The 26,194-nt window shown below is 33.7% G+C and overlaps 1 protein-coding gene across 2 annotated transcripts; it reads left to right on the forward strand.

Moving 5' to 3' along the window:
• The first annotated feature begins 5,256 nt into the window (after window positions 1-5,256).
• Window positions 5,257-20,941, forward strand: LOC107024682 (probable protein phosphatase 2C 12). 2 transcript variants are annotated; one of them, XM_027918268.1, is made up of 10 exons: window positions 5,257-5,489; window positions 6,140-6,347; window positions 6,918-7,029; window positions 18,622-18,775; window positions 18,867-18,930; window positions 19,168-19,275; window positions 19,772-19,897; window positions 20,000-20,235; window positions 20,332-20,534; window positions 20,629-20,941. In XM_027918268.1, exons 2-10 carry the CDS (start codon window positions 6,150-6,152, stop codon window positions 20,655-20,657), a joined length of 1,230 nt encoding a protein of 409 aa, XP_027774069.1. In that variant the 5' UTR covers window positions 5,257-5,489; window positions 6,140-6,149; the 3' UTR covers window positions 20,658-20,941. The 2 variants fall into 2 exon arrangements, with proteins under 2 accessions (XP_027774069.1, XP_015081155.1); XM_015225669.2 differs by having other exon boundaries at window positions 5,258-5,489; window positions 6,858-7,029.
• The last annotated feature ends 5,253 nt before the right edge of the window (window positions 20,942-26,194 follow it).

A 26,194-nucleotide genomic window follows, 5' to 3' on the forward strand; every position in this document is an offset into this window, starting at 1 on the left:
ACACATACTAAGTATACTCACAAAGAGACCACAAGAACATCACATACTTCATACATCAACATGAAAACTTTGGTCAACTACATCCATATCAAGTAACACCTTCATCATATGGAAATTAAGACCAACATAATGCATTAAGGTAAGACCTTCATCATATAGACTCAAAAGGATCCATACTATGCATATTATCATAACAAGTAAGCCAATATCATAATGTCATGCATAGGTAAGTGTTATACTCTCACCTACACTAAGTAATTTCCCTTAGGTTATCCTAGATAGGGTTCATTGCGTTACTTCCATTGCCCATTTTACATTAGGGAAACCCTAGACTTAACCGAATTAGGACCATGTGAGCTAAATATGGAATCTGGTGTCATGGAATCCACATCGAAAAGAGGTGCTCTACTTGCCAAGGTAGAATATTAACATCATTATCACATATTAGGTTGATCCACATGCTAGGCTTTATAGGGGCAACATAGTTAAGAAACTAGGAGATGTAGATTAAAATCCTCTTTATGCCCTTAAACATTGTAGTTTCCACCTCATGAGGACATTCGGTGAACATGCCTTCCCTCATCAGGAAAGGGCACCCCTCATTTGTCAAGTTCACTCTGTGCTAAGCTAAGTTACCTTTTTGAAAATCCTTTATTAACATATTTTATAAAAATAGGCTTTAGGAGATTTACTCCTCATATGCAAAGCTCATAGGTTATATATGAGAATTGTCCTTTCATCAATCTAACTCACGTGAGAATATCCTTTCACATACACATAGCATATCCAGTTTATAGTACAATAGAGCTAACCTTTCATAATACCTACTTTACTAGATTATCATAACATGCTTCATTCATGCATTCATGTGTGTGTATGTGTACTTACATGAGGAAACTTTCGCATAAACACATTTAGACACTACACATATTCATACTTCATTATATCAAAATCTTGACATCATAACATATACTTCATATTCATAACTTAATCATGCATTTATATTCATGTACATAAAGAACTTACCTTAGGAACTATCCTCTCAAGGTACACATGTGCAATGTATAGGTAAATTCTCATACCCTTACCCATGCTAGTCCACCTATCAAGTCTTTATAGTCAAGATACCTTTTCATACTTTCATGAACATATAATTTACATGCATAGTAGTAGACATTAGTGCATATGATAACTATCCTTTCATTAGTCACTATGAATCATAGTAGTAGACATTAGTGCATATGAGAACTATCCTTTCATTAGTCACTATGAATCTATCCTACTCATAGACATGCATGAGGTGTGAGTGTGTGTACATTGGTCAACATGATCACATAATGACAATTAACACATTATTGAGGCAGTCACACTCCAAGGATCATAATACACATTCATCGATAGACCACACACCACATTATAAAAAAAACTGAAAGTAAAATATGAAAAAATGAAACCTAGTTAATCAACCACAAACAAATTTATTGATAACACTTCTCTCTTCACCCCTTTTGATTTTTAAAAGAAGGAGAGAAATCTTAAATCTATCCAAAACCCACTTATTCTCTCGAATTCCCAAATCACATCCAAGTTCATCCTCTCCAAATTGTCACAAACTTCGAGGAGGAAAACTAGGGTTTAAGCTTAAAATTTCCTTTTTCCTCCATTACTCTTTAGGCGTAGATCATCAAGGTATGTGGTCCTTCACCATTTGATTTCATTAATCCAATAGGTCCCAAAGTATTTCTAAGTTTCCCATTCAATTTCATGTATTTCATGTGATCTTCATGGTCTAAATTGATGTTAATTAATTATTCAATTCCAATATTCCTATGCATGTTTTGATTAAATTATATGATTTCCAATTGATTTCTATAAGTTCCTTGCACACTCATGATTTTCACTATTAATTTAGGATGATACACATTTATGAAGATGTGAATTTATGAATGCATGAACATGGTTCATGAAAGTTTATGCATAGTCTATGAAAATAATATTTTGTTATCTAAGGTTTAAATAGCATAAGAATATGACACAATTATGCATTTTGGACAATAATTGTTGAGTTAAAAAAGGTGTCCAAATAGTTTATATATTTCACTCATTACCTATCATGAGGGGAAAATGATAATAAAAATTATAAGAATGGCCGACCAAGTCATTACATGGATATAGTATTCAATTTAGATCTAATTAAAAAGGGAAATCAATTGACTTCCTATTTATATAGGGAAAAGGATCAATATGCCCCTAAACTATTCGAAAAGGTTTAGATATATCTCATTTAAAGTTTGACTCACTCATGCCCCCGCCGTCCAACTTCTGTCAAAATATGCCCTTATGGGTGTTACTTGGTATGTTGGACATATCCAACTCATTTTTCATTTCTTTAAATATCATATGGAACGGTCATGTCATTTTGACCTTACAACATGATATTTATATGAAATTGGAAAGGGGTCAATTATGCCTTTAATAAATTAGGACCTATAAACACCTAATCCCACTCATAGATCAACCCCATTTTAAATAAACTATTTGTACCATTTTCAACAATTTTGTTTGATTTTTATTTTTTGGGGGTAAATCTCGAAAATAAGTAATTGGTTGATAAAAAAAGGAAAACATGAAAAACAAATTAACACTAAAATTTCACAAATGAATATAGTAACCTTAAAATCAATAATTTCAATAATTTTTTAAATTTTTTTTATTTTTTTTGGGTAAATTCCGAAAATGAGTAATTCATTATAAAAAATATGAAAAGTTTAAAAAAATATAAAATTAATGCCAAAAATTCACAAATAAATATATTGACCTTAAATTCAACAATTTCAACTATTTTTTTATTTTGATATTTTGGACGAATCACGAAAATGTTTAAGTTATTAATAAACAAAGGAAATATATGAAAAAATATATAAAATTTATGTCAAATATTCAAAAATAAATATAGTAACCCTTAATTCAATAATTTCAACACTTTCGTTTAATTTTATTTGTCTTAGTAAATCTCGAAAATGAGTATTAAAAAAAGTATATGAAAAAACTATAAAATTAACGCCAAAAAATTCACAAATAAATTATTAACCTTAAACTCAAATTTTTCGATAAATTTTTTAATTTTATATTTTGTATTTTTTTATTTTTTAGTTTTTATTCATCAATTACTGAGTTTTGGGATTTATCAAAAAAATAAAAAAAATATTTATTGAAATTGTTCAATTTAAGGTTACTATTTTTATTTTTCAGTTTTTGGCGTAAATTTTAATTTTTTTCATATTTTTCCTAATTTTTATTAATAAATTACTCATTTTCGAGATTTGCCAAAAAATAAAAATTTAAAATAAATGTTGATATTGTTGAATTTAAGGTTACTATATTTATTTGTGAACTTTGGAGTTAATTTTGAATTTATTTTCATATTTTTTATATTTTTTATTAATCAATTGTTCATATTAGGAATTTATCGAAAAGAAATAAAATTAAACAAAAGTTGAACACGATTCAGATAGTTTATTTAAAAGGGGGTTGATTTATGGGTCGGATTAGGTGTTTTTTTGTTCGAATTTTTCAGGATCATTATTGATCCCTATCCATTTTCATATAAATGTTTTGTAGTAAGGTCAAAATGACATGACAATTTCATGTGACATTTACTGAAATGAAAAATGAGTTGGATATGTCCAGTATACCAACTAACAACCATAAGGGCATATCTGGGTCAAAAGTTGAATGACAAGTATATGAGTGATCCAAACTTTAAATGAGGATATATTCAAACCTTTTCGAATAATTTATTGGCATATATGACCCTTTCCCATTTATGTAAGAACAAAAGCATCTACATATGTTACTTACAACTACCTATTTGATTGGAAGCTTGTCTATTTGAAAGCTTGTCTAATTGTAAATTAAACTTATTCAATAAATTGTGTTATGAAAATCTACAACACGGTATTTTTATAACAATCTTCATCATGGTGTTGTGCTGGTTGAATTTCTAGAAATTAACTTCATAATTTTCATACATTTTAGCAGATCATCAAAATCAAGGACGGTAAAAGAAAATTGATTATTATTTTTCTAACAAAATCATACCATTATATTCCACAAAGTGGGTCCATAGAGAGTAGAGTGTACCTTTACCTCAAGGGTAGGGAGGAATTTATTATAGATCCTCAACTTAAAAAGAACAATCTAGAATAAAAATAGAAGTACAATAGAAACATATAATATATAGTACGCAGTAGAGTAGAAAATATAACAAATAATATGCTAATCATGTACACGGAATCAAACGATAATAACATAAGTCGAAAGACAAGAAACTACAAGAAAAATAACATGATTACTAATATGAACATACAACAAGAAACATATTGCTTCCTGCATAACCTACTATGCCCTAATCTAAGATCTCCACACCCTTGTATATAAAGACATGTCCTCAATAAGCTACAATTTTTTCATGCATCATTTTATCTCCACACTCAATACTTCTCTGATCTACCCATGGCTCCCCTGAAACCATCCAACCTCATTTGTAGCTTCTCTTTTTCACGTGCCCCAATTGTCCACGTCGTATTTTTTACTAAATCAACTCCCACCTTTTTTTTAGATATTTTCATTTCTAATCTTATCTTACCTACTATGCTCACAAATTCATAAGAACATCATCATTTCTACAACTTTCAACATCTGAATGTGAGCCATAAAACATAATTGGTGTACCCGTCAAACTATAGCACTTGCCTTTATGTTTTGGTGAAACCTTATTATGCTTTTAATAAAAATTATCTGCATAATAGTTGTAAATTTGTAAAAAGAAAGTCCTAAATTTATGTAATTACGATATGTAGACTTTTATGCTTTTTCCTATGACATCGTAAAGCAAAAGGGAGGAAAGAGAAAAATAATAATTTCTCCATTTCACAAAGAATAAACTGGTTTGATGTGATACGAAAGTTATTAATATAAAGAGAACTTTTGAATCTTGTGTTCCTAAAATAAAATTAGGTCAAATATACAAAATTATTCTTTGATCTTGTGGCCTTAAACATGCCATGTAAAAATATAAAATTATAATATTATCAAAAAAAAGAACGAATCAATATTTTTTACACAGACTAAAAAAAAAAAGTCATTCTTTTTTAAATGGAGAAAGTGAAAAAAAGAGAAAAGGCGCCAAGAAGCGCAAGTTAAGTGGGTATGGTGCAGGATAATAAAGAAGTCAACATATTTCCACAATTTTCAGAATTCATTAACGCCAAACCAAAATGAACGGTTCGCTGTGGACATTTCACAAAACAAAATATTTATGGTAAAAAAACTAACAAAAAATCCTACATTGTTCCAGCTCCATCCTTTTCCTCTTTATTTTCAATTTCCTCCTCCATTGTGAGAACAAATTCATACCAGAAATAAGTCCAAAAGCTGATTCTAAGCAACCCTAAATGGGGTTTTTGATGGTGATTTTAAAATAAGAGGTAAATTGATTGATAAAATGACGGCATCCTTATTTTGCAATTTCCAGATAACTCAATGATCTTTTCATTTGTTTCATTCCTCTCTTCTTTAATTTCCTTTCCAAAATAATTTCTTTTTATTTCATTTATTTAACCATCTTCTTGCAACTTTATAGGTTCTTTAAACATTGTTATTCTCTTCAATTAATTTAGTAATAAATACATTTCTCATTTGGCTAGATTCTTTTTGATGAAATAGGTTAGAACAATGAGGAATATGATTACAAATATCTGACCCAAATGAAACTGAGTGATTCTTTTTTTGTTACTATGGAGGAAATTTCTTTCCATAGTATTTGGGGGTGTGGATGTATTGATTTTTAGTCACCAATTATGAATAAAACTAACTTATATAATGCTGCTCAATTTGGGCATTAGTGGAATTATCTTTTTCCATGTGACCCTTTATTTGTTCATGTATAAATTGTGGTTGATTCTGTTTCCAAGAGGTATTAATTTGGGTTGTTATTGTTTGTTTGTTTGTTTTTTTATATAAGATAACCTTTGATGATTTCTTTTGAAGTGAAATGGATTAGCTGACATTGGAGGATTGATTTAGGAAGCTACGTTATCATTGAAATTAATAAAACACAATTTTATGAAATTTGAAGGGATCGAACAATGTTGTCTAAAGGTGAACATCAATCGGTTCCACTGTCTGTATTGCTGAAGCGGGAACATGCCCAAGAAAAGATTGAAAGACCCGATATTTCTCATGGTCAAGCTAATCAGATCAAGAAAGGAGAAGACTTCACCTTCCTCAAGCCTGAATGCCAACGGGTTTTGGGAGATGAAGTCACTAACTTTTCGGTTTTTGGGGTACGTTCTTATGTTTTAAGAGATGTGTTTATTTTCTATAGATTTATCGTATTGGATGTTATCTTTAATATTCTCAGAGCATTTTTTTATCAGCTAATGTTGTCATCCTTTTCTTAGGTTAACAATTTGTTATATTGAGCCATAAATTTCATGTTGACTTTGATAGATATGTTATGTAGTATCCTATATGTTTGAGAAAACTAGTCATGGTGCAAACATTTGATGTTTTCTCCTTTTCCTTTTTTTTTTTGAATTATTTTCTATCAAGAATCAACAATTATATCAAGAGATCGGAGAAACATTTTAGTTTTCCTTTTAAAATTTATGCACGGAAGATGTAATTATAGCAACAGTACACTGTTTTGTTACATTTTCACCTAGAAATTTTGCATGTTTGACCATTAAAATCTCGTCTTGAAAAAATGTTACACATATGTAGTCATACGTCCTCTTTTTGGTATTAATATAATTGTTGTCATTGATACATATTTTTTTTCATTCCTTTTATAGTTATTTGATGGACACAATGGGTCGGCAGCCGCTATATATACTAAAGAGAATCTATTGCAGAATGTATTGAGTGCTATTCCCGCAGACCTCAATAGATATGAGTGGATTGCAGCATTGCCTAGGGCTTTGGTTGCAGGATTCGTCAAGACAGACAAAGAATTCCAAGAAAAAGGTAATAGTTTTTTCTATATATAAGGGAGATATTATAAAATCGTAACATGAAGTTTCTGTGATGTTACGACACAAAAAAAGGAGATCACAATAACACCTAAATCTTACCAAAAGGTATGTCAACCATTATTCCAAAACAAACGACAATGGGCCTACGTAGAATATATCATTGAATTTCAAACTTGATCAATTTTAACAAATAACACTTGAGATTTTTCAGAAGAAGAAGAGTAAGAACTTAATAATATTGTAGTTTTAAAAGTGTGAAGAAACCCCTCTACTTATAGCTACCACATTGTAGAATCAATAGGTGTTAATTGTGTCTTATCTGAAAAGTTACAACCTTTCGAAAAAATCATTGTTATCAGAAAAGTCACAACCCTTTGAAAAAGACACAACTCATCAGAAAAGGCATAACCCTTTCGAAAAGTCACAACCTTAAAAAAATCACAATCCTTCGGAAAAGTCACAACTCATTGAGAAAAGTCAAAGCCCATCAAAAGAGTCACAACCCTTTGGAAATGTTTCAACTCATTGAAAAAGTCGCAATCCGTTGATTTGAAAAGTTATCTACTTTCAATATAATAAATTAATAAATAAAATAAATTGACTATTTCTAAATAGGGATATATAGTAATTCAACGTTTAATTTTGGGAATTCACGCTTTCAAGGTAGTGTAAATAAATATAGATAGATATGACCCTTGAACAAGGACAAAATACAAAATCAAACAAAAAATATGGTGGGTGCTGCTAAAAAACTACTACAAAAGATTGTGTACTGACTTGGTATATACCAGAAATACACATTGGCTCGAAATATAAAATACTAGTCATAAGTATACATAAAAAGAATAGTAAACTATGAATGCAACTAAGCTAACCCCCAATCTCTAAAATGTCAGCTACATTAGCACAAGGATCAATGAAACTGACTAGCGCTCACATATACATCAACAAAAAAAGTGTATAGTACATTATGAGTATCAAAACAACATGTACTGAGTTGGCTTCATAAATTGACTACGCTTGCGATTGCAGTAACATAATAAAAAGTAAGTAAACAATAGGGTAATAAGGCAAAAATAAAGGAATAGCTAGTCCTTTGTCATAATAATTCTACTAAACATAAATGGAAAAAGCAATAAAGTCATATAAACTTAATTAAACCTCCATAAGTCAAGAAGATACAAACAAAGACATGCAATAACAACTAAACAATTAATAACATGGACAAACCCCCGTAAACCCATCAAGTACTCACAAAGCTAGTTCAAGTCTCAACTCAAAAATGACCACAAAAACCGTCCCAAAATTTGGAATTGAGAGAAAAATTAGAATCTGACATTGTGATAACATTGGGTGGTTGCATTTACCAGAATCTTACATTAGAAAATCATGTCCTTCCCAAAATATTACATTGGAATCCTTAAAATAACCTAGTACACAAAAATCTTATATTGAAAAAGTTAGTCCTTTGCGAAATCAAAGCCTTATTAGAACCTAGCACATCACAAAATCTTATATTAGAACTGCTAATCCTTTGCAAACTTTTACATTGGAAAACCATGGAAACCTAAGTAAATCTTAGAATCTTACATCAGAATGAATAAACAATAACCTAGCAGCTCACGAAATATTACTTGGATCAGTTGTATAGAACTCTAGCATATCCTGGAATCTTACATCGTAACAGAGACAATACTAATTAGCCTCTCTCGAAATCACACCTTGGGCCAGGTGTCTTATAGAATGGACTAGGGTCTTTAATGAGTCTTGGTAGTTATCTTACCATAACTAGGCACTCGGACATACTAGTAGGTCTATCCAAAATTCATAACCCGTTAAAAAAGTTATATCCAGGCCAATCCATTTTAGAAGGCATCCCTACATGCTAGAGAAGCTAACATCTAAGGAAATACTAGAAAACCTACGTTAAGGATCCATAACATCCATAGTAAGGTTATTTGAGATTATTCACAATTCACGAGAAAAAATATAAGATCAACTACTCATGATTAACCTAATAATTCCTGATAAAATTACAACAATGCAAAATCAATCAAATCATAATAAAAACAAGAACTGATGCTAAATACCAACCTAACATTTAGAAAATTCTATTTGAGGATAATCAACAACAAGGTTTAAGGATAGTAATTTGTTGCCTACCTCATGACAAACATGTGCACTCCAAACCTCCAAATCAATATTTTCCCTTTTGAGGTACCTCCTAACGATGTTTAACTATAAAAATAGTGTTTTTGATGTCTATAGAATCATTTTGACAACCATACTTCAACAAATAATTTTTGGTCTAAAATTGAGACAAAATGGCAATGGTGGAACCGCACAAGGAATCAACAATTGACTCCATTAATAGGTCCCAACAAGCAAGGGAATTGTGTGTAAAAATGGGCATAATTCGAAAAACACTTTAGAATGGTCCAACAAGCAACAAGCTTCACAATAACCATTAATAACTAAATTTGACAATTTAAATCATAACTTACGAGTTTAAGAGTGTGAATAGTGACCGTAATGACCTCCCCACACTGATCCTAGCTCTAATTAGAAATACAACAAAAATTACCACCAATAGATCTCTCGAATCTTCTAGTGATAATCACAAAAGCGGGCAAGTGGCTGTTGAAGCAGCCAAATCATAGTTAGTCGGCTACTGCGTAGGAGGTCATGGTTCTCTAAAGAATCTACGATTAAATCAATCATGGGCTGGTAAAATGATTATCGCTAAACCGGTCGCATCAGCAAAAGTTAAAATGAAATCCTTTTCTAATGCATCCTCAGGATTTCTTTGGAACCTCGTACAGATAAGTAAATTATGATAACACACAAAATTCAATGTTTTGAATTGAACGAATATATCAAAACTACCATTTTAGGTTGCATTGACGAAGAGTGGGTCCTACACCCAAGGCTCCATTTTTGTATAAAAGCCACAAGGTAGCTCATAAGGAGTATGGAAGTCTTGAGACTCAAATCAGAAGTCTATTTTTAGTAAAATCAATGTGACAGGCTAACTAAACAATCATTGATTGCACTCTAAAGTTCTTTACCTAAAGTTTTGACCAAAATGAATTGTTTCAAGTTCAAAAGTTCCAAAATAGAAAAATTGTCATCAAAGACAAAAGAATGATTCAGTGACCAAACAATCAATCCCAGCAAGTCATATATGACTTGGGCCTCTATAGTAAAGCTCTAAATGATAAATATATTTTAAAACATAGAACGTGACCTTAATGGTCATTACAATATCCACTACAAAGGACTTTCTACTTCAAAATTAAATAGTTAAGAAGTACTTGAAGACTCGAATAGATGGAGATGTTGCACTTTAAAGTAATTATTAATCTCCTAGGTAGCCTTTCGACTGGATGGTGTCTCCAGTGAACCTTAACCAGAAGAATATCTCTCGATCACAACAACCTAACGTCCTTATCCATGATAACAACTAGCTCCTCCACAAAGTTCAAACAATCATCTAGCTCGACTTAGTCATACTAAAGCACGTGGGACTTGTCAAAAACATATCTATAAAGTATCGACACATGGAAAACTAGATTAAGAAATGAAAAGGCAAGTGGCAAGACCAACTCATAAACAACACCTGTTGAAGGATCTCAAAAGGCTCAATATACATGGGGCTAATCTTTCCCCTCCTCTCACATCACACTATGCACTTCAAAAGTGAGACTTAAAAGAATATAAGATTACCAACATCAAAACTGAAGGGATAAAGCCTACAGTCAGCATAGTTCTTCTACTTTCTCTCAAATTCTCGTAGTCTGTCTTGAATAACTTGAATTCAAGCTAAAGCATCCTCAAACAAGTCTGTACCATGAGGCCTAGAATCAAAAGTGTCAAACCAACCAACCGGAGATAGACAATTCCTACCATACAAGACCTCGAGCGGGCCATCTTAATACTTGAATGGTAGTTGTTACTATAAACAACTTTGTCAAAGCTAAAAATGAACACACAATTTCAAAGCATATTCTCCAAAATATGAATAGTCCACTTTTATTGCCCATATGTCTATGGGTTAAATTTTGTGCTAAGATCAACTTAAGTACCCAAATCATCCTAAAGTGCCCTCTAGGAGCTGGGATTTGACTAAGAACATCTATCATAGATAAAAGACATTTTACCCTATTAAAACAAACAATGTCTTTCCATGGTTATGAGCCAACCACTTGACTTTGAAGGAAGACTGGATGTGAAAGAAATTACTCAATTTTGTCAATCGATCCACCATGACATAAATTCAATCAACAACGCAAGAAGTTTATGGCAATCCCACAAATAATTTCATAGTGATAAGTTCCAAATTCCAGTCAGTAATGGGTAATCTCTAAACTCACCGCCATGCCTCAAGTGCTTAGCCTTTACCTACATACAACATAGACATTAAGCTAAAAAGATTGTTGTATTCCTCTTCTTACCACTTCATCAATAATTTTTCCTTACTTGTTTATACATCTTGGTCGTGCCAGGATGAATAGAATATTTGGAGTTGTGAGCCTCCTAAACTATCATCCGAATCACATCTCCAACTCGAGGAACACAAATACAATAGATAAATGTCAAACACCGTGTGAGTCTAAGGTTACCTCACTAGCAACATTGCTCAAAACTTGATCACCAATTTCCCTTAAACCCTCATCCTCAGATTTCCAACCATGAATAAGCTCAAATAGGGTGGAGTGAGCACCGCTACAAGCTAGAACTCGATTGGGGTTAGAGATATAAGCCTAACCAATCTATTGGCTAAGTGTTGGATGTCCAACGCCAAGGGTCTCTTTAAAATATAAAAGAAGGATAGACTCCCTGTACTCACTACCTTCTGTCTCAAGGCATCTGCCACCATATACCTTGCCCCGATGGTATAGAATTGAAAGATTTTAGTCCTTTAGAAGTTCAATCCACCTTTGCTGGCTCAAATTAAGGTTCTTCTGTCTCAAAATAAACTAAAGACTGCAATGATTTGTGAAGATCTGATAATTAGCTTTATCTGAGTAAAGCTTAAAAATCTTTATAGTGAAAAAAATAGTTGCCAACTCCAAATCATGAGTATGGGAGTTGTGCTCATGCACCATAAGTTGCCTTGATGCATATTATATAACATGTCCATGATACATCAGAGCGAAACTGAACGACATTAGATGCATCACAATATACCATAAAACCCTCATCCTCAAATGGAAGAGTCAAAATAGGAGCTATGCTACTCATTTTCTTAAGCTCTAGAAATCTTGCCTCTCTTGTTTGACCACTCAAAAAAAATTCAAGTGTAGTTAGATTAGTCAATGGTGCATCTATAGATGAGCCTAGCGCAACCACGGATTGACCCAATCTTCTTTGGGTTTACCATAATTCAATGTTTCGATACCACGTGCACCAAGTTGACTCCAGTCTCAAGAAATAACTCACACTGTGAGAAATTGTCATAAACTCGTTGATCTCTCAATGTCTATAACATAATCCTCAAATACTGCTCATACTCCTTTTGCTCCTTGAGTAGAAAATAATATTATTGATGAACACAATACGAGAGGATTTTATATAAGGCCTATAAACATGTTTCATCAAGTCGATAAATATCATTGGGCTATTTCTCAACTAAAAAAGATATCATTAGGAACTCATAATAGTCGTAACGTGCATTAAAAGTTGTCATGGGTATGTCCTCTTCCTTTATATAAAACTATGATAACTAGATCCCAAGTCGATCTAATAAAACAATGTGGCAACATAAAGCTAATCAAATAAGTCATCGATACGAGGCATATGATACTTATTCTTCATTGTCACCCCATTTAGTTGCATGTAATCACTAACTAAATGCATAAAACTATCTTTCTTATTCAAAAACAAAATGGGATCACCCCTAAGTGAGACACTAGGTTTAGTAAAATCCTTACACAATATATTTCAAAGCTAAATATTTAGTTCCTTATGCTCAATAGGTGTCGTACGACAGGGTGGAATGGAAATGGGATGAGTGCTCGACTCTACATCAATAGTAAAATAAATATCACATTCAATAAGAAGGCCAAGTAATTGCGTAGGAAAGATGTTCAAACTCACACACAATATGGATAGAATCAACTATATGGACCTCCCTACTAACATCATGTACATAACCCAAATAGGTTAGGCGCTCATTGTATACAAATCTATGAGACCGAATATATGATATAATCCCAATTGATGTGCGCTACATAGATCCTACCACACAAATTGAGGCATACAAGGCATGACTAAGTTAATAGTCGTGGCAAAACAATCTAGGACTGCATAATAGGGGAATAATCAGTCCATTCCAAGAATAACATCAAAATCTAACATATTAAGTTCATATCATATGTATCACTCTTGGATCGTCACCATAATAGCACATCAAACCTGATAACCTATTAAAGAATCACCCATAAAAGTCGATACATTCGATGAAACTGAGAAAAGGTTTAGAATGAAACTACAATCAATGAGTAAAAGAAATCGACACATAAAAACATGTAGATACTTGATCAAATAAGGCAAAGGCCCATTTATGTCATACTAAGATCGTACCTACACTAACTAAATCTTAGGTTTCAGCCTACAACCAAGCAAGAAATTCATAGACATGACCATGCCCACCCCTGGACTCGGCTTCAGCTTTACCATATTTTATGCTTATTTACACACATATTCGAGTAATCTAGACCACCCCTACAAACCTAACATCCTTCTCCACTTGGGGCGGTACAAGTCTATGCTTGGGGTGATCTCTAGCAAAGTGCCTGACATCACCACAATCAAAGCAAACTTTATTACTCTAAGGTCAAGGTGGAAGATTGTTTGATCCACCCTGGCCTGAATTTAACGGAAGGACTGTAACTGTTCATCAAATAATGCCCTATTGTATAACCTTCAGATTGATAAGGATGCCGACTTCTGTCAGAGAAACTTCTACCACATGATTGCGAACTACTATAGTTGCGCTAGAAGTGAGTTCTCTTATTACTTTCCATACGAAACTCACAATGGAGTTCCTCTAAGTATGAGTATTTGTAACTACATCTAAAAGTAATTTAGCCAACGATAAAAAGGAGTTTGTATAAATCCAAAGCAGAATCCTCCAACAAAACGCCAAACCCTTTCCTTCTTTGTAGGCAAAATCATAGTAGATGCCTAGAGAGCTCATGAAGATGGGTCACATACTCTAGTTCTAACATGGAGCCCTGCTCTAGTGTAGTAAGTAGGTCTCTCAATCTATCGAAGATGCTACATGGTATAAAATTGGTCTAGAAGACCATATAAAATTTCCTCCAAGTTAAAGGAAGAGATCCTACTAGGATACACTCAATGAATGTATGCCACCATAGTTGGAGTGGCTTTCTAACTGATATGCTCTACAATGGACCATTTGGACTCAACAAAACCTACAAATACAACCTCTCACGACAGATAATCAAGAACTTGAAAGCATCTTCTCTTGTAGCCTCTAAAAACCTTGGACGAGAAAATCTCAAGAACCTTCCCAACACCTTCTATTCCTCTACTATCACGGCGGCCTCAAGTATCATAGGCTGAGCAACAACATGTGTTGGTAATACCTCTACATTGGGAGATAGAATGGAAGGCTTCACTGCTGGACCCATTTGATCATGCCCCATACCATATCATTGCTAATAGCTAAGTGATGGCAATTTGAAGTCCCAACGCCATTGTAGGACTATGTGACAATTAGTTTGGTCTCTGCCCCATCGAGTGATAAGGAATAGGCACATGTTGTGGATCAATAACCAGATCAAGAGTGACCTCTCTAGATCTATCCAGAGCTTGTGCAATAGCTCGTGCACAAACTCAAGGTCAACCTTAGCCCTACCCCATCAAGGGCTCAACCTACTGGCTGAGAAGCATTGTACCTAGCGCTGACACCTTTCATAAGCACCATCTATGAAAGGTTGAAACAAATGAGAATTTCAGATACCGACAGGAGTAAGAACACACTATGGAATCAAAAGAAAGATTCTCCCTAAAGATGTACTAGATCCTCTCAAAGATAGGTTATAGGCATGTCCATACCAATCTACGGGACACTAATAGATATTATCCTTGGACCAACTACGTCACTGAACCTGAAACTCTGATACCAACATTTCACGATCCAAAACAAGGGTTATGAGGACACATACTAAATTCCACTAGTAAGTCAACCATTATATTGGGACAAATGATAATGGGCCTAAGAAGAGGATAAGTAGATAAAAGCATAATAAGATCATTTAAACAACAAAAATAAAAAGTAAAATTATATATATATATATATATATATATATATGTATGTATGTATGTATATATATATGTATATGTATATGTATATATAACTCGAACTAAGAAAAAAGTAAAAGATCCATCCCAAAACTTAATGGATGCTAATGCGAATCTAATACAATAAATCAAGTGCAAAATAAATCAAGTGCAAAATAGACATATACAAGAGATATACACGCTATCTAAAGATACAAAAGACTAGTCATAAATATACAGAAAGATATGGGACAATCACGAAAAATATTAAGCTCACTCTTAACCTGTAGAACATAAGTTGAAACACCACAAGGATCAACAGGCCGTCTAGCGCTTGGATCTGCGTCAAGGAAAAAAGATGTCAAGTATAGTATGGGTACCAATAAAACGGATACGTAATAAGCATCATAGGACCATCAAGCTTGTGATTGAAAACATAATAGCAAGTGTGTAAATAATGTGGTAATAATGCAAAAGTAAAGACATGGCTATCCTGAATCGTAACAAGGCTATGACTGTAAATGGAGAAAGAAATAAAGTTCTATAAGCCTAACAGGACCCCTACAAGACCTAAAGTTACAAACATAGGGATAATAGTAAAATTAAACAATTAATAATCTGGTAAATACCTCACAAACCTGATGGGTACAGACAAGAGCTACACTACAAGCCTCAACTCAAAAATAATCATGAACACCAGCCCAGAATCTGAAATTGTTATAACAGTAGGAAACATAGCATCTCTCGGAATATTACATCGACATAGCGATTCCTTCCCAGAATCTTACATCTGAACATATTGCGAGAACCTAGGACACCACATAATCTTATATCGAAATAGCTATTTCTTCTCAGAATCTTACATTAGAAAGCCTTATTAAAAACCTAGCACATCCTGGAAACATACACCATAATAGCTTGCCTTCCTAGAATCTTACTTTGGAAAGCCTTAAAAACCAATTCGCTCCTAGTATCTTACGGGAATGACTACATATAAACCTAGTAGCTACAAAAATCTTATGTGAGATCGGATGTACATAAAACTAGCATATCTCATAATCTTACATCAGAATAGCGAGAACACTAACTAGCCACTCCCAAAATCTTGTGACCCAAACCAAAGGTCCATCTAGACTAAAAGTTGATATTAATGAGCAAACGGAACCATCAAAATTGCATTTTAAGGTCGTTTACCTAAAATATTTGACCAAACTCAACCATTCAAAATTTAGAATATCTAAATCATAAAAACTTGCATAAATATCAAATGAACTATCTAGTGATCAAATTATCAGTTATGGTAAGTCGTAAATGACTCGGGCCGCTATAGGATTTCCGTCAACACCAAATATACTGAAAAAGAGAGAAAACGACCTAAAGGGTCATTACACATGAAAATATAAATGATAGAAGAAACCTTTTCATTTAGATCATAAAGTATTATTGTGTGTACTTGATTATTATAACATTGTTTGTATTGCTTCTAAACAATTTGATTTGAACCTATCACTCAAGTAATGAATCTATGGGTTTTGATTTAACTTGAAATGACCTATTGGAAGTTCTATTAAAGTACCTTTTCTGTTGGATATCATGATTCTAAGAGGCAAGTCATTGAATAAGACTTTAAACTTGTTTGTTAGGACCGGAAATAAACAGGTGTAAATCAGAAACTAGCAAAGCAAACCTCAAAAGACCACGAGTAAGAAGAAAACGAGAAATATACCAAAAGACACATATATTTAATGTGGTTCGGTCAGTCGACCTATGTCCACAAAGGAGATAAGCAATCCACTATAAATATGAGAGTACAAAATACAGAGAGAAACAACCTCAACCAATTCACTTGGAATACATGGGAGGTTCACACAAGTGATAACGTATCAAGCTTGTGACCCATAAATTCTCCCCCTAACCAAAACTCTCAAAGCCTTTAAGACTACATTGTGAATGCTGATTAAGTTAGAAGGAACATGCTTCTATTTATAGAGTCCTAAACCTTTTCCTACCAGAAAAAGGATTAGTCAATCCAAAATCTTTTCCTAAAAGGAAAACCTATTTATGGTAGGAAATTTAGGGCAAATAAAATCCAACAAATCTTCCCCTTGGCCTGAATTTCTGACAAAATAAATTTGTTCACCTTCTTTACTTAATCTTCAACAACTTGCTTCTTCTCTCCATAATTTCCTTTGCAAAATTTATGTCTCAACACAGAGAACCTCTCTGAAATAATTTCTCCAACAAAATCTTCATTACTGTTAAAAAGATTGCGGCTACAACTACACCCTTCAAGATGAACACCTCTTTCTAACCTGGTTCAATTATCGATTATCGAACCACTGAACCTGACTCCATAATTGAATCTGACTCTGATACCACTTGTTAGGACCGAAAATAAGTAGGTGTAAATGCGGAAGCTAGCAAACCAAACCCTGAAAGATCACGAGTAAGAAGACAACGAGAAATATACCAAAAGACACAAAGATTTAACGTGGTTCGGTAAATTGACCTACGTCCACAAAGGAGATGAGCAATCCACTATTAATATTAGAGTACAAAATACAGAGGGAAACAACCTCAACCAAATTCATTCAGAATACATGGGAGGTTCACACAAGTGATAACGTATCAAGCTTGTGACCCACAATTTCTCCCCTAACCAGAAACTCTCAAAGCCTTTAAGACTACATTGTGAAAGCTAATTAAGTTAGAAGGAACATGTCTTTATTTATAGATCCCTAAATCTTTTCCTACTAGAAAAAGGATTAGTCAATCCAAAACCTTTTCCTAAAAGGAAAACCTATTATTGCTAAGAAATTTAGGGCAAATAAAACCCAACATTGTTAACTATTTGGATTCAACTACATATAAACTTGTATCCACCTTTTATCAAGGGATCCAGCATAACCTCTTTGTCTTTTGGATGGTGAAACGTAGTAACATCACATAAAATGGAGACAATCTACTTGGATTGCATCAAGTTGGAGTATTTTCTTCTTTTATTTGCATAATTTTCCTACGTTACATACAAGGCTTGTTATTTGTGTTTTGTTTCAATGCATTCATTTTCTCCAACTTATGTTACATGCATTATTTCAGATGGTGAATACAAGGTTACATTTACTCCTTTAATCTAGTAGTTCTTGTAATTGTCATATTCCCAGTTACCTTTTTACTTCATGATAGAATCTTTTACATAAATATCAGTTTAGTTTTTTCAAGTACTAGTATGAATAAATACTATAATATGAAGTTTTTTTATGTGATGTTGCAGCACAAAAATCAGGGACAACGGTAACATTTGTTATTATTGAAGGATGGGTTGTAACAGTTGCATCAGTTGGTGATTCACTTTGTGTATTAGAATCTGCAGAAGGGGGAATTTATCATCTATCAGCTGATCATAGACTAGAGTGCAATGAAGAAGAGTGAGATTTGTTCCTTCTATGAGTTCAATAATTTACAAATATGAAATTACTTCTAGATTAACATTTTAATTATATATTTTGAATTGAATAGGAGGGAACGAATAACAACAAGTGGTGGAGAGGTTGGTCGACTTAATACTGGTGGTGGTACACAGGTAACTTCTTTGTTTACTCAAAACATGTACAGAGTGTGGTAATGAATTGAAATGTACTATGAAATAATCATGTTTGGACCACTATATACCTCTTCGTAGTTACTTCCTGTAGGAACTTCGACTGACTCGTAATTTCCTTTATTAGCATGTCATAATTTAATTTATATTCTTTCACTTGTCTATATATTTATTTTCTTGAAGATGTTTGTCTTATCAATTGATACATATTGATTTCAGATTGGTCCTTTAAGATGTTGGCCTGGTGGATTATGCCTCTCACGATCCATTGGTGATATGGATGTTGGCGAGTTCATTGTTCCGGTACCCTATGTAAAACAAGTGAAGGTTTGTCTATTATGTGCTTTCCCTGTGCATTTTCTGTTTGAGTCCTTTGATCATGTGTATATTTCCTTTTTGTGTATCTGCAATTATACGTTTCATCTTTAAAATCATTTAAGCATTCACTTGATAAGGATATTACAATTCTCACCATTTATAATTTCCCCATCAAATTAGGGAAGATGAAAGTGCAATTTGAAATATTCTCTAATATTGAAGTTGTATTGTAAATCAGCTAGTACATTTTATCCAAAGTTTGCTTCTAATGATGATGATATCCCTTTTCAAGTAATTAACTTGAGGGTAGATGGAGTAATTCTTGTTACCTTTTCACAAAGAATTATGTAAATTATGATTTCCATATCCTAAATTGTGTAATATTTATGTTGTTTGTCCCTTTTCTCTAGGACAGTATGATGTCAGCGTTTAGATGTTAATTATGCTCTTTATCTCTTTGGCATATTTGACATGTCCTGAACACTGTAAAACATTATGCAAACAGCTATCTTCAGCAGGTGGAAGACTAGTAATTGCAAGTGATGGTGTCTGGGATGCTTTGTCTGCAGAAATATCGATAGAATGTTGTCGTGGAATGTCTCCAGATGCTGCCGCTAGTCAAATTGTTAAGGTCAGAATAAGATCATAGTTACTTCATGTATGTTATTATTAGATTATTTAGGTGATTTATTTTCCTTCCTACCGATTCTCACCTCTTTCCTCAAACATACAGGAAGCCGTGCAGCCAAAAGGAATTCGAGATGACACAACGTGTATTGTGGTTGACATACAGCCATTAGAAAAGCCAAATCCTCCACAGGCACCACCCAAAAAGTCAGGGAAAAAAGTGTTCAAGTCTATATTTCGTAAAAAAACTTCTGAGTCGTGTTCTAATACTGAGAGAGATTATGATGAACCAGATGTGGTTGAAGAACTATTTGAGGAAGGATCTGCATTACTTTCTGACAGGTCTTGTCATGCATTATATTCTAATATGCCAATTTGGTTTCTATATACATATTGTGTGTACTAGTCCTTATATTTGGTATCTTCTTATAAGTGCAGATTAGATGCCAAATATCCAATTTGCAACATGTTTAAGTTATTCATCTGTGCCATCTGTCAAGTAGAAATAAAGCCTGGAGAAGGTATTTCAATACATGTTGGGTCCTCCAATACAAGAAACTTTCGTCAGTGGGATGGCCCTTTCCTTTGCTCAAGCTGTCAAGAGAAGAAAGAAGCCATGGAAGGAAAAAGACCTTCGGGAAGTAAGGCGACTCATTTCCTACATAATTATAATTACCTTTCTGTTATAAAGATTAATGTTGATTGATCACCCTTTTGTTTTTTTTTCTTTTGCAGATGGAAGATATAGTAGTGACAGCGACTAGTTAACCCCCACATTCAACTATTTTAACAATTATTTCACTGATGATTATAGTTGGTAGTTTGAATGTAGATTTATTCTATTTCAATAGAAAAAAAGGAGAAGGTATAGTTGGGTTGCCTCTATTAGGTAAAAGATAGAGAGTAACAACTGTCCTAGTGAATTGATGTGCCACTTTCTAAAAAAAGAGGTTAACATATTTAAAGTAAATCCCTCCCCAGCTACATGTGATATGATTATAAAGACATATAAGAGTAAACTAATATCTGATTGACATCACTGCCATAATTGTTCCTTTTTCTTGTGATAGAACTAATAGTGAGTGGAAAGCATTGTATTGTGTTAATTTAATAGCTAGTAAGATTTATTAGGCCTTTTAAAGAGATATATATATCGATAATTCTATTTGAGCATTTCATTTTTCTTATGAAGAAGCAGGTTTAACATTACAAGATTAAAAACATTTTGATACATTTCATATTTTTTAATTTAAGATTATAAGATATAAAAAATGTTTTTACGTTTTAAATTCTTTTACACGGCAAAGTTTTGGATAAAAAATATCCTTACCTAAAACATGAACGAACTCCATTATATTGTGCCAGAATTGGAATATTTTATAAATGAAGACTCAACTGTCAGGATCTGAATTCACAGGTCAGTATGTCACCTACTTCACCCATCATTAGGTAAGTCTAACCTTTAGCTCGGAGCCATAAGGAACGGACTACAAAGTGAGAGACAACAAGAAGAAGTATAAAGCTTATAACAAATCAATGAAAAGATAATCAATTGAGAAACAACGCATGAACCATCCCAATACTTGACATTAGTCGGTCGTTGAGCATCTAATCCAAAATAAAAATGTAAGGCTTTTACAAATACAATATGAGGGCAAGTTGTCACTGAATACAATAAGACAAGCCAAAACAGACAAAAACTTGTAACTCTAAATGCCATGAACTCATCCTAGTCTCTAAAACTCCAAGTTCTCCTCATGACTCCAACTCAACGGTGATAACTCAAATGGTGATCTGTAGAGGGCATAAGTTGCCATGCCCCGAGCCTGCACCCTAGGAGGAATTGGCACCCAAAAACCATTGTTGACCTCGAGCGGACCCTTGACCTGACTTACTAATTGAACGGGAGACTCTAAGCGTTATTACAATGATCAAATTAACTTACTCAAATGGATTAATATATTACTTGGAATGCTTAAAAGTCAATCATTCAACTTGGCTGAAATCACAACCCAAGTCTTTAAAATGAGAATGATAATATAAAACTACTGAACTACTTACTGTTTATGAAGCCTCTAAAATAAAGAGGGTTGTCGGGGCAGGACCCCTGATTATCCTAACATATGAAATACTAGAAGCGAATTAACAAGTCCTCCGGAAAGCAAGTAGGCTCACCAACAGGCTATCAGTGCTGAATAAGGATCAACGAGGTGCGGCATGCTGATCCTGGTTACCTGTATCTGCATTATAAGACGATGCAGGACAATTGACATGAGTACATTGATTGTAAGAGTATGTGAGTTGTAATACTAACAATAAATAGGCTTGAAAAGAATCTGAAAGAAATACTTACCTTGGTTCTTCTCAACTCATGAATAACATACTAAATATAGAGCAATAAAACACAACAACATATGTAAACTGGTAAAACAATGGAAAACAACTTAGTTCGTTAAAGAAGTGCAATAAAAAACTCAACTTTACTTATATAACAAAGTAATATAGTTTCTTTGGGAGATTCTCTAAACGACAACCACCACTACAAGCCTAAGTGATGGTACAACGTTTTACCTCATGCTGCCAGGGACCGTCCTATACCTTACCAGGAGTATATAACCTAATTCATTAAGTGAACCTACTAGTCTATGCTAAAAGCATCTTAAGGATTCATCTAAAAATTATGATCCTTTACTACCCATGATGACTATTGATTGGTTCTTTGGTTTGTAATTCGTGATCAACGACACTATCCTATGGTTTGAGTGTCTATGAATCAAAGCTAGTATAGTAATCCAACCAAGGTTTGGGGTCGCGCCCAAGAGAGTGGTAGTGAAAATAGTAGTCAACTAGAATTTTGTTCTAGTTAGTATTAGTTTAAGATATTTTTAAGTAAAACAACGTAAATTAAATTTGTGACACTGAACTGTCAAATATCGAAAAGTGGATTTTGTCACAAGTATGGAAAATCAAGTATGAGGAAAATTCGTGGGTGTGACCGCAATATATGTTGACGTTAATCAATGGGTAAATGCTTTCGATAGGAAAATTTGATGAATAACGGTAACTTGGCTAAGCTTTAGGTGAAATTAAATTCCCTCTTGGGAAACTTACCCCATATCAAATGGGTTCCTCTCAGACACCCACTCGTCAAATGAAGACCAACCTACGACTTATCCACACCTGCTCTTTCGGTGAAGAGTGCTTGGATATAAGACTAGGGCTCACCCTCTCAGACTGGGCTTGATGTCGCCACTCCTTAGGAATTCAATCTAGGGGTCTTGGTTTCACGACCTCTCTCTCGAGAAATCCGAAAACACATGGGTGGTTTTGTATTTGCAGCTACAAGCCCATTAAATTAAACCACATCAATTAGGTGAAATCGCCATTAAAATGCATCTAATCCTATCAACAAGCAAGACCCACCAATAATATCAACATATATTTGTTAAATCACACCCCAAGAATGGGGGATTTTAGTCACACATCAAGTAATAATCAAATACACCTAAAATGATAAAGGAATGAAATGGGTATAAGCAATTAAACCTTAATCTAGTAAAAGAAGAAGAATGGAGAAGACACACTTCCAATTTGAGGAAGAAAAACTTCTTTCTTCAAGTCTCCCACAAAATCCTCTCCAAACTTGAGAGAAAATACAAAACTAATGTTCTAAAAGTTAAATTGATAATAATCCAACTTCTAAAAATAATAACTAAGCCTAGTATTTTTAGTTTTTAGATTTAGTCTGGTGATCCGTCCAGCGACTTGAGTCGTAAATCGTCGTGTGATTCATCGATTCACCCTTATTCTAATTCATCGCCGTTGGTGCTTTGCCTTCATCTTTTACTTGTACTGTGACATTGGGGAGAATACTTCAACTTCGCGGAATAATTAGGCGAAGCACCGACCTCTCCTTTTCTATGCCTTTTGATTCCACTTCCTTCATGGATTTGCTTGCTGGAACAAAGGGAGAAGTGTCTCTATTAAGTGGATTGACAAGCGTGCTTGGCGATGCTCAACCTTCAACTTCAGATCTTTTTCATCCTTTTTGTTCCCGTTTTGCACCTAAGTGTCCATGCTTACAGTAAAACTCTAAATACTTGAAACTTAAGAGTTTTCATCAGATTTTGAGATAAAATGAACAATTTAAAACACTATTTATATTAAAATAAAGTCCTAAATGAGTCCAATTTGAGGACTCATCAACACCCCCAACTTAAACTTTTGCATGTCCTCAAGTAAAACGTAAGTTCAACAATTCAAATAGGGTGTCTCAAATAGTGCTACACAAGACTCAATCATGAACATACACAACAAGACTCAAATTACTCATGCATAACTTAATTGTATACTCAAAGTAAAAAGTTGTGACACACCATTACAAAAGATTCTTGTGCTCGCAATACTTGCTACTCATGCAAGTTTAAGCTCAACAAAACTATCTGAATGCCCTCACACAAAGAATGATTCCATATTCACACACAGAAATTAATCAATTTAAGATTTGAAATAAGATGCAACGCTCACACTCAGAAGGAGGAACACAATGCATGTTTTCACCAATAGGTTTGCCCTTATCTTCCAATTGATCTTCCATCCGGCTTACTCAAGATCAAAAAGGTCTTTCTAAGTCTTCTAATCGGGTTGAGTGCAAGGGTATGGTCATTAGTCTCACTGACACTTTTCTCAATGAGATGTGATTTCCTCAAGCTATCCCCTATCTTCTTTCCTAAATCCTTAGTCAAGTGCTTCTAACTCATCTCTTTATTATTCTTTATGGATTGCTTGGAAACCCGATTTCTTTTTGTACTTTCATTCCACAAATTTTATTTTTCATTCTTTTATTTCCTTTTTCTTTTCCTTTCTTTTTTTATTTATATGGAGGGTTTCCATTTTTCTACAAAATCACGGGTTTGCGAAACTTTTCTTTCACTTCTTTACTTCTCTTTTCCCTTCTTACCACACCCCTTACTTAGGATTTTCGCCTAAGTTGGTTATTCACTTAAATCACATAACAAGAGGATTATAGGTGATGAATAACATAAGGACTAGGTTTCATCAAGGTTCTTCCAAATAAAAGGTAAGGCTCAAGGGTGTGCAAAAGTAGTTTCACACAATAACAGGTAGGCAACAAAAGAGGTATATGTCAAAGTTGGCTCACATTCTTAAAAATTTCCAAAGATCATATCAAGAGGACACCTTTCTAAATCAATCATACTAATCGGGAAAATTCTAGGTTCACACAAGGAATTGACTACACATTTTCTCTAGTGTTCAATGGTCATTACAAAAGAATCGATTCGATAAATGGCTAATCACAACGAGATGGAAATAGTTCACATATTGCCTATCCAACTTCATATGTTTTCTTCGGAGCCGCACATTTATGTTTGTTCGATTGAAAGAACTATTCAAGTCATCAGTATTGATCGAAACCGACACTCGAATTTCGTACAAGAACAACCACTTTCAATACAAAAGTGTCAAAATTTCAAAAATAAAAATTTTACGGAAGGGTGAAAAATATTTTGGAATTATGACCCAAAAGAGAGCCATAAACTCAAACAATCGAGAAAGCATTTTTAAAATGCAATTTCAAACAGACAACCCAAATATATACACAAATCTTGATTCAAGATAGGACGAAAAGTGTGGGTATAACCTTACCTAAATGAAATGTATTTTCCCTCAAATATATAACAATAATCAGAGGTAAAATTAAGTAAAGACATAGATAAGGCTGGAGAGTAATCCTGGTTATGTAGTTGCTTCTAGTTGAAGTTCTTCAACAGTCGTAGTAGTTAAGCAGAAGGTATGGGGGGGACGTTGGGTACACTACCGAGTGATTCATCAAGTTTTATACTACTTTCCTTAGCAATCTAATGCGCCCACCTTCAACCCACGTTCTCGAATGATTCATCATCCATCTTTTTTGCGTTGGCTTGCAGCTTATCTAGTTGTTCTGATTTGGTGACATCATTTTGACTTTTGAGTGATTTAGCGCATCGCCAAATGAATTTTTATAGAACTTCCCAACAAATTTGGATAGTTCAAACGGCGATGAACCATCGGGGTCGCCGATTTTGTAGGCGAGTCACTTAAACTTTCCTGAGCTTCGCCAAGTTTTACAGACTCCAGGTTTTGAAGATACCTTGAGTCAAATGGAGGAATAACATTGATCGTCGATGTCTTTCGCGAGTCTCCAACTGGGGCTGTTTGCTCACCATTTTGCACCTTTTTAGCACCTACTCACTTCAATATGCAAACTAGCACACTATTATTTTACCAAAGTGCAAACATA

Source organism: Solanum pennellii, chromosome 7 (genome assembly GCF_001406875.1).
Source record: "Solanum pennellii chromosome 7, SPENNV200".
NCBI lineage: Eukaryota > Viridiplantae > Streptophyta > Magnoliopsida > Solanales > Solanaceae > Solanum > Solanum pennellii.